Source organism: Vombatus ursinus, unplaced genomic scaffold (genome assembly GCF_900497805.2).
Source record: "Vombatus ursinus unplaced genomic scaffold, bare-nosed wombat genome assembly UNPS02001287.1, whole genome shotgun sequence".
In the NCBI taxonomy this organism is placed as follows: Eukaryota; Metazoa; Chordata; class Mammalia; order Diprotodontia; family Vombatidae; genus Vombatus; species Vombatus ursinus.
The window spans coordinates 7,929,511-7,944,164 of NW_020941065.1; the positions used below are offsets into that span (position 1 = coordinate 7,929,511).

The 14,654-nt window shown below is 43.8% G+C and overlaps 1 protein-coding gene across 1 annotated transcript in view; it reads left to right on the plus strand.

Annotated features, from left to right (window-relative positions):
* The window catches only part of SRRM4 (serine/arginine repetitive matrix 4), a 229,766-nt gene that overhangs the window by 173,957 nt on the left and 41,155 nt on the right, over positions 1–14,654 (plus strand). The window contains 1 exon segment of the mRNA XM_027862245.1: positions 8,545–8,571. Coding sequence (XP_027718046.1) covers positions 8,545–8,571 — 27 coding nt within the window.

The following is a 14,654-nucleotide window of genomic DNA, read 5'->3' on the forward strand; positions in this document are numbered from 1 at the left end:
GAATGCAACAGTAGCTGTCCTGAAAGAGGTAACAATTTATTGGCAGGGAAAGTAAATACAAATATTACTACAAGGAATTGCAAGAGGGAACTCCAATTGACATGTGGGAGGATCAGGAGAGACCTTGGGTTGGAGATAGCCCCTGAGCCATGCTTTAGAGGACTTTTGGATCCGAAAACATGTATGTAAGACTTGATGAAATCCTAGGGACTCGGGCTTCGGTCCACTGGACTCTGGGTCCCTCTGGCTCAGCATGCTGACTCACGAGGGTCTGCATCCCAGGTTCGGGGATCTGCTGAGATTCTAATCCCTGACAAATTTTCCAAAACCATTTCCCCACCTGGAAAAATTCAACTTCAAGGAGTCATCATGAAAACACCTGGGATTGGGGGTGGGAGAAGAAGGGAGTTGGTTCCAGAAATAAGAACTGCTGTTTTGGTCAAAAGCAGCCTGAAAGATGAAGGGTGGGGAGGAAATGCTTTAGGTGGAAAGATTAAAGAAGTATAATAAACACATCTCAGCTAAGTAACTACTGAGGAAAAAGAAGATAACAAGCAAAGCAAATATTCAAAGGGTGGAAACCCAGCAGGGAGGAAAAGAGACTTATTTAGTCTGGGAAAAGATCAAAGGGATGTAATTAAGAAAAGGAAAGGTGGAGACTTGACCGTGGGTTATCCTTCCTCCCCAGGAGGTCAGGGGAGTGGGAAATGCCTCCCTCTTGGTAAGCTTAGCATCCAGTGGGTTAGAACACAGTGTTAAAAAGAGCAAGGTCAGGATTGGGATGCCATTTGTGCTTGTCAATTTCATTCTGTTCCATGGCTCCAGGTCTTACTCTCTTGATACTGTGCCGCCATCTTAGAAATGGATACCCTGGGGCACCAGTAGTAGAGTGGGGAGCCATGCACCAGTCCCTGCTACTGCAGGCAGCTATCTGGCAGGACAGACAGAGGGCTGCACTTGGAAATAGGAAAACTGGTTCAAATCCTCCCTTAGGCACTGACCAGCTATAGCCTGAGGAAGTCAAAACTTCTCTGGTTGGGAGCCTCAGCTTTCTCCTCTATGGAATGAGGACAATAATTACCACCCCTCCCAGGGGTATTGCAAGGATCAAGGGAGATAATGTGTATAAAACACTTTGAAAACCTCGAAGTACCATATTATTATTGTCACTGGTAACACAGCCCAGGTATTACTAATAATCTATGTTTGAATTAGGTGGGCAGAGTGTTGTGGGACAGTCATTCCCAAGGTCTTTGAGGATAGATGGAGAGACTGACAAAAGGATCTCTACTTTCCCATGACCAAGGTCATCTGTGGATCTTGAGCAAATAACGTGGTTCAGAGTCAAGCAACAGCTCCAGGGAGGCAATGAGGGGATGGGAGAAAGAGCAGTGAACTGGAGGCTTGGAAACCAAGAGGCAACGTGGGCTAGATAAATCACCAGACGCAGAGTCAGCAAGGACTGAGTTCAGATTCTGCCACAGACACTTACCAGCTGTGTGACCTTGGGCAAGTCACTTATTCTCTGTTTGCCTCACTTTCTCACCTGCAAAACCTGATGGTCTGAGAGAGGTTCCTGCTAGTTCTAGACCTAGTTCTAGACCTTGATGATCCTGCTAAGTGAGCAGCTTCCAGAGCCCTTCTTGTCTGACCCTTTCCATTCTTCCCTTCCTGCGGTCTACCAAGCACATAAAGCCTCCAGGGTCCCCAGGATACCTGCCAGAAATTTCACTTAAGCCAAATTAGAGTGACCCAGGAACTGCTTTACCCCTCAATTATCACCTCCTAAGCATGGGAGGTTCTGGGCCTGGATTTTCCAAGTGCCTGAAGTAATGGATCTATTTGTTGGGTTTATATGAAATTTAAAGGCCAGAATAGTCAGACAGGAGAGAGGGTTGTTTTTTCTTTGTTTGTTTGTTTTTAATTTCTCTCTGATAAGTAAAGTTTCATTAAAAAGTCTGAAAAATAGTAGAGAGTTGTGAGTCAAAAAGTATCAGCTTTCCTATGGTAATGGAGAGAATGCTTGGCCTGGAATCAGGAAGAGCTGAATTCAAATTTGGCCTTGAACACTTATTAGCTGTGAGAACCTGGGCAAGATGCCTGACCTCAGTTTACTCATCTATAAAAATGGGGATAATAATAACACCTACCTCCCAGGGTTATTGTCAGGATCAAATGAGATATCTGTATCTGGCCTTAGACACTTACTAGCTGTGTGACCCTGGGCAAGACACTTAACCCTGATTACCTCAGTTTTCTCTTCTGTAAAATGAGTGGGAGAAGGAAATAGCACATTACTCCAGTATCTTTGCCCAGAAAACCCCAAAATGGGGTCGTAGGGAGTTGGACTGAAATGACTCAATAACACCATAGCACATGATAGGTGCTATATAAATGTTACTTATTATTATTATTAAATAGAATTGAATATAAAGTCAAATAACCTGGTTTCCAAGCTGGACCTTGCTACTCTAACAATTAAAAATCCATTTCTAGGCCCAAGGAACTAAGGAACTGATCCCCCTTCCTTCTCCTTTAAGGGGCCCCTCCGCTCATAGTCTGGTCTGTGCTCAGATCTTGGAGATCAGAGGTCAGAGTCCTTTCCTCATATTCTTTGGCTTGTTACATCTCCCACCTTGTGCCCCAGGTCAGGGGCAGGGGAATAGGGTTGGAAATTCCTTAAAGCTTAATATTACTGACTAAAGGCCACAAGGACAGCTAGGTGACACAGTGAATAGATCACAGGGCCTGGAGTCATGAAGATTCATCTTCCTAAATTCAATCCAGCCTCAGATGCTTACTAGCTGTATGACCCTGGACAAGTCACTTAACTCTGTTTGCCTCAGGTTTTTTATCTGTAAAATGAGTGAGAGGAGGAGATGGCAAACCACTTCAATATCTTTGCCTAGAAAACCCCACAATGGAATCACAGGAAGTTGGACATGACTGAAATGACTGAACAATGACGTAGCACAGTATCTTTGCCAAGAAAACTCCAAACAGGGTTACAAAGAGTTGGGCATACCTGAGAAACAACTCATTAATAGCAAAGATTCCAGTTCTCCAAAAAGCTTATGTCTAGGATCTCCCAAAAGAAGTCAATGCACAGCATGAGTCAGATATGGGACAGCTATTTATTTCCTACCCACAAAAGAAATTCTAAAAGACACAGAAGACTCACAGCCACATTAATGAGTTCAACAATCAATAACTCAAAATTCATAATTACTATTGCAATCTGCCAGGTGGTTTAATTAACACACCAGAACATAAAAAAGTCTATGGGACTACCAAACAGGATTCCACATTTCCCCTCGGCTCATAGCCTATGTGCTCTCACAGGCTGGGCCAGGGGTTGAGTTTATCTTCCCTACAGTGGTTGCCTTGTATCAAATGAGATGATGTTTGTAAAGTACTTAGCACAGTACCAGGAACATAGTAGGCACTATCTAAATGCTCATACCCTTCCCTTCCTCTTTGTTGGAGATTGTTCTTCCAGCTGTTAGTAAGATCCAACTAATTAATCCAAGAGCCTGAACTTGTCAAACACACAAGGTGGCCTCAGATTTTATAACCAAGATTGCCATTTGGGCACCTAAATTCATGAAAGATCAGACACAGAAGAGGTTGCCCCAAACCCATGATCAAACTCAGCTAGGAAAGACATGGGCTTTAGCTGCCATATTCTCATGGTCACATGGAGGACAGGGTGGGCAGGTAGAGTAGGCTGACTGTCCCCTCCACCCATAGAAAATGACTTGAAACAGCCCTGATACAGCCAGAAGCCAGGAAGAGAAGAGAAGAGAGTCAGGGGCAAGGTCATTCTCACTTTCAAGGTTGATGCAGCCATCTGCTCTTCCTGCTCAATGTACAGGAGGTAGGTGCTTTCTCATCTCAGGAGTTTTTCTGTGCTGAGTCACAAGCATGATTGGCCAGAAGTATCCAAGTGCTGAGTCACACATGGTTGGAAACAGGAGAGATGGTTTTGTGAATTCCCTGTTCACCATTCCCTGGTTTCTGACTACCCATGTGTTTGACCTTGGGCAGGTCGCATCTCTCTGAGCTGGTTTCCTCCTCTTTAATGACCTTCCAGTACCCTTCCAGCTCTAAGTCTTTGGAATTTTATGTCTTTAGGAGCCCTGAGGAGAGTGATTGTATAGGTGTCCATACCCAGTCATCCCATAAGTAGATCACAGATTCTAAAGTACAAAGGAGACTTTTTTCTTTTTTTAAAATTTTTTAATTAATTTATTTTGATTTATCAACAATCACTTCCATAAGCTTTTGAGTTTTAAATTTTTCTCCCCCTCTCTGTGCCACTCCCTCTCCAAAATGATGGGCAATCTGATATGGGCTATACGTATACATTCCTATTAAACATATTTTCACATTAGTCATGTTGTAAGGAAGAATTAGAACCAATATGAAGGACCTCCAGAAAGAGGAAACAAAACACAACAGAAGAAAAAAAATTAGCAAATAGTATGCTTTGATCTGCATTCAAATTCCATAGTTCTTTCTTTGGATGTGGATAGCATTTTCCATCATGAGACTTTTGGAGATGTCTTAGATCCTTGCATTGCTGAGAGGGGTTAAGTCTATCAAAGTCAGTCATCACTCAATGTGGCTGTTCTCCTGGTTCTACTCACTTCACCAAGCATCAGTTCATACAAGTCTGTCTAGGTTTTTCTGAAGTTAGCCTGTTCATCATTTCTTATGGCACAATAGTATTCCATCACATTCATATACCACAACTTGCTCAGCCATTCCCCAATTGATGGGTATCCTCTCAATGTCCAGTTCTTTGCCACCACAAAAAGAATCGCTATAAATATTTTTGTACATGTGGGTCCTTTTCCCATTTGTATGACCTCTTTGGGATACAGCCCTAGAAGTGCTATTGCTGGGTCAAAGGCTTTGCACATTTTTATAGCCCTTTGGCCATAGTTCCAAATTGCTCTCCAAAATGGCTGGATCATTTCACAACTCCACCAACAATGCATTAGTGTTCCAATTTTCCCACATCTTCCCCAACATTTATCATTTTCCTGTTTTGTCATGTTGGCCAGTCTGATAGGTGTGATGTGGTACCTCAGAGTGGTTTTGATTTGCATTTCTCTAATCAATAGTGATTTAAGGCATTTTTTCATATGACTGTAGATGGCTTTAATTTCTTCATCTAAGAACTGCTTGTTCATATCCTTTGACCATTTATCAATTGGGGAATTACTTGTATTCTTTTAAATTAGACTTAGTTCTCTATATATTTTAGAAATGAGGCCCTTATCAGAGACACTGGTTGTAAAAATTTTTTCCCAGTTTTCTGCTTCCCTCCTAATCTTGGTTGCATTGGCTTTGTTTGTGCAAAAACACAAAGGAGACTTTTAAACCATCTAATCTGATCCCTCATTTAACAACGAAGGAAACTGACTCCAACAAGAAGCAATACCTTTCCAAGATCAATATGGGTCATCGCTTACAGGGGGTCTAAATCTGCCTGATCACAAATTCCACCTGTTGCTACTGCTCCAGTCTGCTGGGGACAAGTAAAACAAAGCTAATCCTTCTTTCACATGAAAGCCCCTAAAGCACTTGAAGACGGCTCTCCTATTTGCTAGGTCTTCTCTTCTCCAGATTAATTCCTGCTTCTTTCCATTGACCCTTCTGTGGCTGCATCTCAAGGCCTTTCATCACTCTGGTCCTCTCGTTTGGATACTCTACAGTCTGTCAATGTCTTGTTTATGATCCAAACACAGTATTTCAGATGGGGTCTGGCCAAGGCAGAATAAAATGGAACAATCAATTCATCCATCAACAATCAGGCATTTGCAAAGCATCTACTGTGTGCCTGGCACTGTGAGATGTTGGGAGTACACATACAGAGCAAAAAGAGATAATCCTGCCCTCAAGGAATTTGCATTCCCTTCCTTGCCCTGGATATAATCCCTTTCTTAATGTAGCCTATCTAAGATTGTGATAGCTTTTGAGGAACTAACATACTGAAGGGCTGTTGACTCATTCTATCAAGACCACCAGGTCCTGAGCTAGCATCTAGTTTATGAAATTGATTGTTTGAACTTGGCTAGAAAAGTTTACATTTATAAATTCTTTTCCATTCTATTTCATCTTACTAGTTTCATCCTAATGTATTGTCTATTGGGATCTTTTCTTCTCCCATCCTGACTCTACCGTCCAGTGTGCGAGACAGTCCTCTCAATTTTGTGCCATCTGCTAGTTTGATAAACAAGCCATCTGTGCCTTTAGCCAAGTCATTGATAAAGATATTCAACACCACAAGGCTAGACCCAGATCCTGGGGCACTCTGGCTGACATTACATCATCAATGACTTTGTTGGGGGTCCTGTAATTCAGTCAATTACAAATCCACCTATCATTTAGCCCACATCTCTCCATCTTGTCCCAAAGAATGCCATGATGTTCAAGTGGTTCATTAAAATGTAGGTAAACTCTAGCTACACAGTTCCCTTTACTTTACAGTTTCATGACTTTATCAAGAAAGGAGATGAAGATAGTTTTGTCATGAAGGAGTGGTGGGCAGAGGCTTTCTTCATAGAATTTGAGAATTGGAAGGGACATTGGCAGCCATCCAGCCCAACCCGTACACAAAAGGAATCACCATTATAACATACCCAATAAGTGGTCATCCAGTTTATGCCTGAAGACCTTCAAGGAAGGGAAACCAAGTACCTCTGAAGGCTTATGGTCCCACTTTGGGACAGTTCTAATTAAATGGCAATTTTTCCTGACATGCAGCCTAAATTAGATTTCTGTAACTGGTTGTGTTCCCTCCTCCTCCACATGACAGTTCTTTCAATAATTCCATACAAGTAGCCCCAAGTCTTCTCTTTACCATCCTGATTCACTTACTTTGAAAGCTATTCTTAATAGTGAGTCCAAGAATGACACTTAGAACCCTTAGAAACTAACCAACAAATGATTTTGGGACCCCATCCAAGAGCTAGATAGTCCAACACAGAGCTGCCACTGGAACTTGGTCACAATCGTGTTAAAGGTAGAGCTGTCCATGTTGGAGTTCTGATTCTAAAGATGTTCCTGTTTGAGCTTTAGTTAGCTTTCTTGATTTGTTTTGTTGTTTGCTTGGAGGTTTGGTTTTTTTTGTTTTTGTTTTTGTTTTTGTTTTTGTTTTTAATGAATGGATGGCTGATGGTGAAATTTCAGGCACTATGAAATGAGGCATAAAGATATTGAGTAATGTGTCCAGAGATAGGAGTGGTCAGGAGGGGAGACACAGAGTAGGATGAACCTTTAATGGCCAGCATGTTTATCATCACATCCCCCCCCTGCTTGAAATTCAATTCATAGGGATTTATTGAGCCTCCTATGTATCAGGCACTATGCCATCTCAGATGAGACAATGGTTGTAGAGTACTTTACAAATGTTAGAGTACTCTGTGCTTGGGAGCTATTCCATGTTACTGATGTCCAGGATAATGTGATTATAGGATAATAAATCTAGATCCAAAATGAGACTTCTGAGGCCACCTAGTTCCGTAACTTCATTTTACGGGTGAAGAAACTGAGGCTCAGCAAGGTGCAGTAGCTTGCCTAAGGTCACACAGACAACAATAGACAGAAGTAGGATTTGAACCTGGATCGTTGGATGATGAAGTCAATGTTCTTTCCTCTGTACCAGGCTGACTCTCCCATCTCTCACCCCAGAGCATCACAACTTTTAGAGCCAGAAGATATCTTGGAGGTCATCAAGTCAAAGAGCCTCATTCTTCATATAAGGAAACCGAGGCCCAGAAAGGGGTAGTGATTTGCTAAAAGTCACACAGATCAAGTCAGAATTTGGACTTATTCATGATCCTTCCAAAATCTGCCCTTAATCCCCTACCTATCTACCAGTGCACATACAAAATGTGCTCCAATGTGCATCACTAGTGCAGAGCTGAATCTAATAGCTATTTTAGATTTCTTGGTATTTCACAGTGAATAATGAAAAGAGACCAGAAGATAAGAGAAACCAGGGTTCCAAACTTGCCTGTGGCACTGGCAAGCCTTGTGAGCCTCAGTTTCCTTTTTAGTAATTTGGGGTGTCATAATCCCATGAGTACCTAAATAAGTGGGTTGTTGGTGAAAGAGAGAGAGAGAGAGAGAGAGAGAGAGAGAGAGAGAGAGAGAGAGAATATATGCAAAATGTCTTGAAAACATCTAAAAGATGTAGAAATCTCAGATATTGCTAACCTTATTCCCAGCCAGGGCAAAGCTAACCCATAACCCAACAATCTCTATCATGAGGGTTATGGAGTTTGGGTGAACGGCCAAGTTCAGCCTGGGGTTCTTCATTAAATTGTATGGTGTCTTAACACATCCTCTGACCTACAAGAACCTGGGCAGGGAATGGGAAACAGGAGGGGGAGGGGGAACAGCAGGGAGAGGGAGAAAAGTAGAAGTTCTCTAAGATCTTGTGAGATATTGGAAATATGTGCATGCTTTCCTCTCAAGGAATACAGGATCAGATTCCATTGTGGTTCTTTTTTGTTTGTTTGTTTTCCACAGGTCTTTCTCCAAGAAGAGAAGACACAGGTAAGAATCTGGTTAAATTTTTGCTGCTCCTTTGATTCCTGAAGCCTAAATATCACTCCTGGCTCCCCTGGGGCTCAGAATAGCTGTGGGGTGGAATTCAACTGCATAAACTTGGGTAAATCATTTTGTGCCTCACTTTTTCATCTGTAAAGTGAGCAGGTTGGAGGGGAAATAGTTGGAATTGATGATCTCATGGCCCCTTCCACCTCTGACATTCTGTGGTTCTATCAGGCAGTTTGGTAGCATAGCCAGGGCACTGGACTCAGGGTTTGCATTCTGTCTCTTCTATTTACTGCTCCAATGATTTGACAGTCTCCCTCTCTGGGCCTCAGTTTCCTCATCTGTAAAGTGGCTGACCTCTTAGCTCCCTTGCAGCCCCAGACACTGCATCGCATAATGGATAGGGCACTGGATTTGTAGTCAGGAAGACCTGGTTTTTAATCCTGCCTCTGCTACTTGGTAGGTGTGTGACAATGGACAAGCCTCCAACTTTCCAGGCCTTGGGTTCTTTATCCGTAAAATTAGGCTGTTGGGCTTGATGGCTTCTATCAAGAACTTCAGAATCCATGCTGCTCTGATTCTGATTGCAAGGCGAGCCAGGGACTGCCTCTCTCTGCTACTTCCCCCATTCCAAATGTTCAGTATCACTTAGACACAGTCACTGTCCAATACCTCTCCTTGGAAACCTTGCGTCATCAGTGTGTTTGTTTTTCCACTTGATAAACCTTGGCCTGGGCACCGCAAGGTTCCCAGCAGAATGCCAGGCCTGCCCATAAGAAGCCAGGGCACTGATAATCAGACTCAATTTGTTACAGCCCCACCTGAAGGGTATCCCCTCCTCCCTTAGACTCAAAGATGTACAGCTAATAGGAGAGAAGAGCTGATCAGATTCCTGAATCACAGATGTTCTGCTACTCTTGGAGTTCAAGTGTTGGAGGGCCAAGATGGCACCCTTCCCCTCTACCCCTGCTGGCAGGGCTGGTCTTTACAGCCTGTGGCAGAGGGAGAGCTAAGACAAGCTTGTCTGATGACAGATGAGGAGCATCTGAGATGAGTGGAATTCTCAGCTGGCTTAGTCACAATGGCACCTGAAACTCATGGGCTGGCATTCTCCAGAGATTCCCCACCCACAGCAGGCAGATGCTTGAAAGCATTCAAGTACATGGGATGAAATGAGTCCTAACTGAGGAGGGTTATTTTTGCCTCTCAGAGCACAAGGTCTGTGGAAGACCGGCCTCCTTTCCTTCTGAGGCAGACCTGATTTGAGACACCAAGACAGACCCCCACCTGGTGCATCCAGACACACACACACACACACACACACACACACACACACACACACACACATACACACACACACCCTTTACCTCCCTAAACACGTTCCAAACACTTCCCTAGGCTGTAATGGCAAATAGCACTTTCTCTATGGGTCAACCTAGACACAGAACTGGGTTCAAATAATGGTTTTCTGACTTACTACTTAAGTGACTTTGGGCAAGTCACTTAACTTTATTAGGACTCTGCTTCCTCAACTGTAAAATGAGGAGGGTTGGACAGGATGACCTCAAAGGTCCTTTCCAGCTCAATCTATAAACTTATGATTTCTTTAGGTCCCATGGGCTCAATGATCCACTGTTGCCTTCTCCTTCCATCAATCCATCTTTTATCAATTCTACAAGAATTTAGAAACATTTATAAAGTGCCTATTGTATGCCAAATACTTTAATAGGCACTGCAAATACAATGTCAAAAAAATTAAATGGTGCCTTTCTTTCCTCAAGGACTTTACATACTACTGGGGGGCTTATAATATTCCTCTCTCCACATGACGAAAAGGAAGTCAGATGAGGACTCACCTATCCATGGCTACTTACCCAGGAAACCAGCCCCACTAGGATTTTCCAGGCATTGTTGTGACTGAGGTCCGCACGAGCCCATTTTCCTCTCTCTTTATCATTTTCGTAATTAAGCATAGGTACCCTAACTTAGCAGAAAGAGCATGCTGTGCTTTGGAATAAGGAGACAGTTCGGTTCAAATCCCAAATCTATTTGCTATATAGCCTTGGGCATATCACTTCTCAGAGCTCTAAAGTGGGGGTGATAACACCTAACCCACAGGGTTGTTGTGAATCAGTTAAAAAGCATTTGTTAAGCACCTGCTGTTTTCCAGGTACCAAACTAAGCACTGGCAATACAAAGTAAGACACAAAACAGTCCCTGCCCTTAAGGAGTTCACAGTCCAATGAGGGGGGAGGGAAACAGACATGCAATCAGCTATATACACACAAGAGATATCCAGTGTAAAGGGGATGTAATTCAGAGGGAAGGGATCAGAGTTGGGGGGAAGAAAAAGGTCTCTTGAAGAAGGTGGGATGTGAGCTGAGTCTTAAAGGAAGCCAGAGAAGCTAAGAGGTGGGAGTGAGGAGGGAGAGCATTCCAGGCATGAGGAAAAACCATTGTGCAAAGACACGGAGGTGGGAGATGATGGCTTGTGTGCTAGGAACAGCAAGGAGGCCAATGTTGCTAGATAATAGAATGAGTGGAAGGGAAGAAGGTATAAGAAGACCTGCAGAGGTAGGAAGGGGCCAGGTTAGGACCCTTTAAGTGTCAAACAGGCATTTTATATTTGATTCTGGAAGCAATAGGGAGCCATGGGAGTCTTTGAATGGGGATAAGGGGAAGGGTAGGTGACGTGGTCAGATGTGAAATTTTAAAAGATCACTTTGGTGGCTGACTGAAAGACGGACTGGAGCAAGGAGAGACTGAAGGCAGAAACAGCTACCAGTAGCTAATATGATAGTCCAGGAATGAGGGGATGCAGGCCACACCAGTGTGGGGGCAGTGTCAGAGGACAGAAGGCAGATAACCCTTCAGGTTATGAACTGGATCTCTGATGTCATTGGATAAGTAACCCTCTAGATGAGGAAAATCCTTCAGCACATTCTCATAACTTAAAATCAGAGAACTGCCTAAAGCATTGAGAAGTTATGACTTGCCCAGAGTGATAAAGACAATGTGTCGAAGGCAAGACTTGAACCCACACCTTACTGGTCCCAAGGCCAGCTATTCTCCTGGCCACAATGCCTCTCCATGCTTATGGAGCTATCAAAATGTGAGTCATCATCATGATTATTCACTAAGAGATGTCAAAGGGCCGCTAGGTGGCGCCATAGTGCATAGAACACTAGTCCTAGAGTCAGAAAGACTCATCTTCCTGAGTTCAAATCCGACTTCAGGGACTTATTCGTTGTGGGACTGTGGGCATGTCACTTATCCCTGTTTGCCTGTTTCCTCATCTGTAAAATGTGCTGGAGAAGGAAATGGCAAATCATGCCAGTATCTTTGCCAAGAAAACCCCAAATGGGGTCACAAAGAGTTGGATGTGACTGAAAAACAACTAAACAATGACAAGATATCTACCCTTTCCATTGTGAACTCCCTGCCTTCCCATTCTCTATCCCTTTTCTCTATCACCCCAAGGACCAGACAGCCCCTTAGGGTGAGCCATCTTCTTATTTTGAGAGACCTTGAATAAAAGGACACATGAGTGGACAGCCCAGTTTCCCTCTCTCTCTCTGGTTATTCCAGGAGGAAAACATCCTGAGAGTCAGGAGTCTCTGGGAAGATTGCCAGAGAATGTAAGAGAATATGGGACAATCATTCAATTTAGCTCCCTCATCAGTGTTTCTTACAGGAATTTAAAATTATTCAGAAGTTCACAGGATGAAAAAAATCAGAAAATTCTCAGCTCAAACTCAGCTCTTTTGCAAGCCTGGTTGTCCAGGGGCCTGAGACCAAGGGTGCTTAAGGCTCAAGGAGGAGAGCTCTGTGCTCATGGAGGCTTGACTCCACTCCCAGTCACTTCTGACCCATTAATCAAGGCATTTGGGAGCCCTTCCTCAGGGGCAGGATTGATTTAAATCCCTCCCCTCATACCTTCCTCAAGATTCATTTGTCCAAATGTTCCCTTTTACTCCCATTGCTATCCCACCCCACATCCATTCAAAAAGGGATTCCAGCTACTGTTTGGAGATGAAAGGGGGTCAGAATTTTACAATGTCAGGGCTGAGAGGGGCCTTGGAACAGGGAATGGAACAGGAAGGAAAATTAGAATACAGATTATCAGTGCTAAGAGAGATCATAGAGCAGAAGGTCAGAGATAGAGAGGATATTAAAAGATGGAATTCAAGAGCTGGAAGGAACCTTGGAAGACAGAAAGTCAGAGCTTGTAAGAACCTTAGAAGAGAAAATGTCAGAGCTGGGAGGGGCCTTGAACAGGGAATGTCAGAGCTGGGATGCCCCTTAGGACAGGGAATGTCAGAGCTGAGAGGTGTCTTAGAACAAGGCATGCCAGAGCTGGGAGAGCCCTAGAGCAGGGAATGTCAGGGCTGGGAGGGGCCTTAGAACAGGGAATTCTGGAGAGGCTTTGAAACATGGACTGTCAGAACAGGGAGCATTCTTAGGGACTGTAGTCTAAGCCACCCCACCCCCATTTAGTAAAAGGGAATGGCCTTTTCTAGTGGCAGACACAGGTCTATAACCCGGGTTATAGATTCCTCAGGTAGTGGTTGTTTGTTGGAGGTTTTTCCCACCCCCACTTCCATGTGTGGATGATCAGTACAGAGCTGCTGGAAGCCTGGCACCATCCCATAACCCTGCCACCCTCAAACCCAGTCTTTCCTGCAGAGATTTCCCCTGGGATTCCATTGCATTTCCCCTCACCTCCTGGGCCACCATCTGCCTCCACCCACATTAACTCTGTGCTAGTCCCTATTCTTATGTGCAATGATGCTTGAAGTAACTTGGCTTTTGTTACAGGGGCTTCTTGATTTTGCTTTTTTTCCTTCTACTACTTTCCATATCCCCAGATCCTTCAGCTGATACTTCCCACCCCACACCCAACCCCTTCATTATCCTTAAACTGGGGACGTGGTGTCATGGCACCTGAGTTCAAATCCCATCTCCTCCACTTAATCCCTACGTGACCTTGGGCAAGTCACTTAACTTGTCCGTGCCTTGGTTTCCTCAATTGTAAGACTAGTAGGTCAGACTAGAGGATGTCTAACATACCTTCCAACTCTAGGTCTATAATCCTATGAGCTCATCTCTGCAAGGTATAGAGGACAGAACAAAAAGACACAGAACCCTGCTCTTTCTCTCAGGCCCTCAGTGTAACAGTAACAACAACCCCAAAATCCATGGAAAATGCTTTTTCTGGATTTGTCAAGAAGCAACACAGCATAGTGGAATAAGCATTGAACTGAGAGTCCAAGACTTGAGTTCCAACTCTGGCTCTGCTTCTAACTCTCTGGGGGCTTTCCCTCTCTCACCTCAGTTTTCTCATCTGCAAATGGCGGAAACGGATTGGCCCATCTCAAAAATTCCTCTCAACTCTAAATCCTATCATCTTCTGGTACTCCAGAGCAAAAGGAAGAGAGAAAGCAAGGGTCTTCCTCTAGAAGGGAAATGGTGATAGAAGTCTCGGACCCATTCTGTTCCCAGATAGCCCTGACCTAACATGCTCAATCAGTTCTGTGATCAAGTGGATTTTGAGAAAACCAGGTGACTGAAGTGGTTGGTTTTTGTAGGTTCATAATCAATGGATGATGGGATACACAGTATTGCACTGAGTGGTGCTTTCTTAGTCTCGTGATAACATTTGGTTATAATGTGTTCACGATCATTTTGTGAAACAATTTTGGTGAGGCTGCCTCTGGAGGAGAGGGGGTACTATAGGGCTAGTATTTGACAAAAGGGGCATAGTAGATAGAGTCTCGGATAGGGTCTAGTATAGGATAGGGTCTAGGATAGGACAGGAGTCTAGTAGATAGGGCCTGGAGTCAGGAAGACCTGAGTTCAAATCTAGCCTCAGACACAGACAGGCTGTGTAATCCTGGGCAAGTCACGTCACCCTGTTTGCCTCAGTTTCCTCATCTGTAAAACGAGCTTCAGAAGGAAATGGCAAACAACTCCACTATCTTTGCCAAGAAAACCCCAAATGGGATCACAAAGAGTCAGACATGACTGAAACAACTGAACAGCAACAATAATTTGACAAAGCCTCCTATGCTGTTCTTATAAGA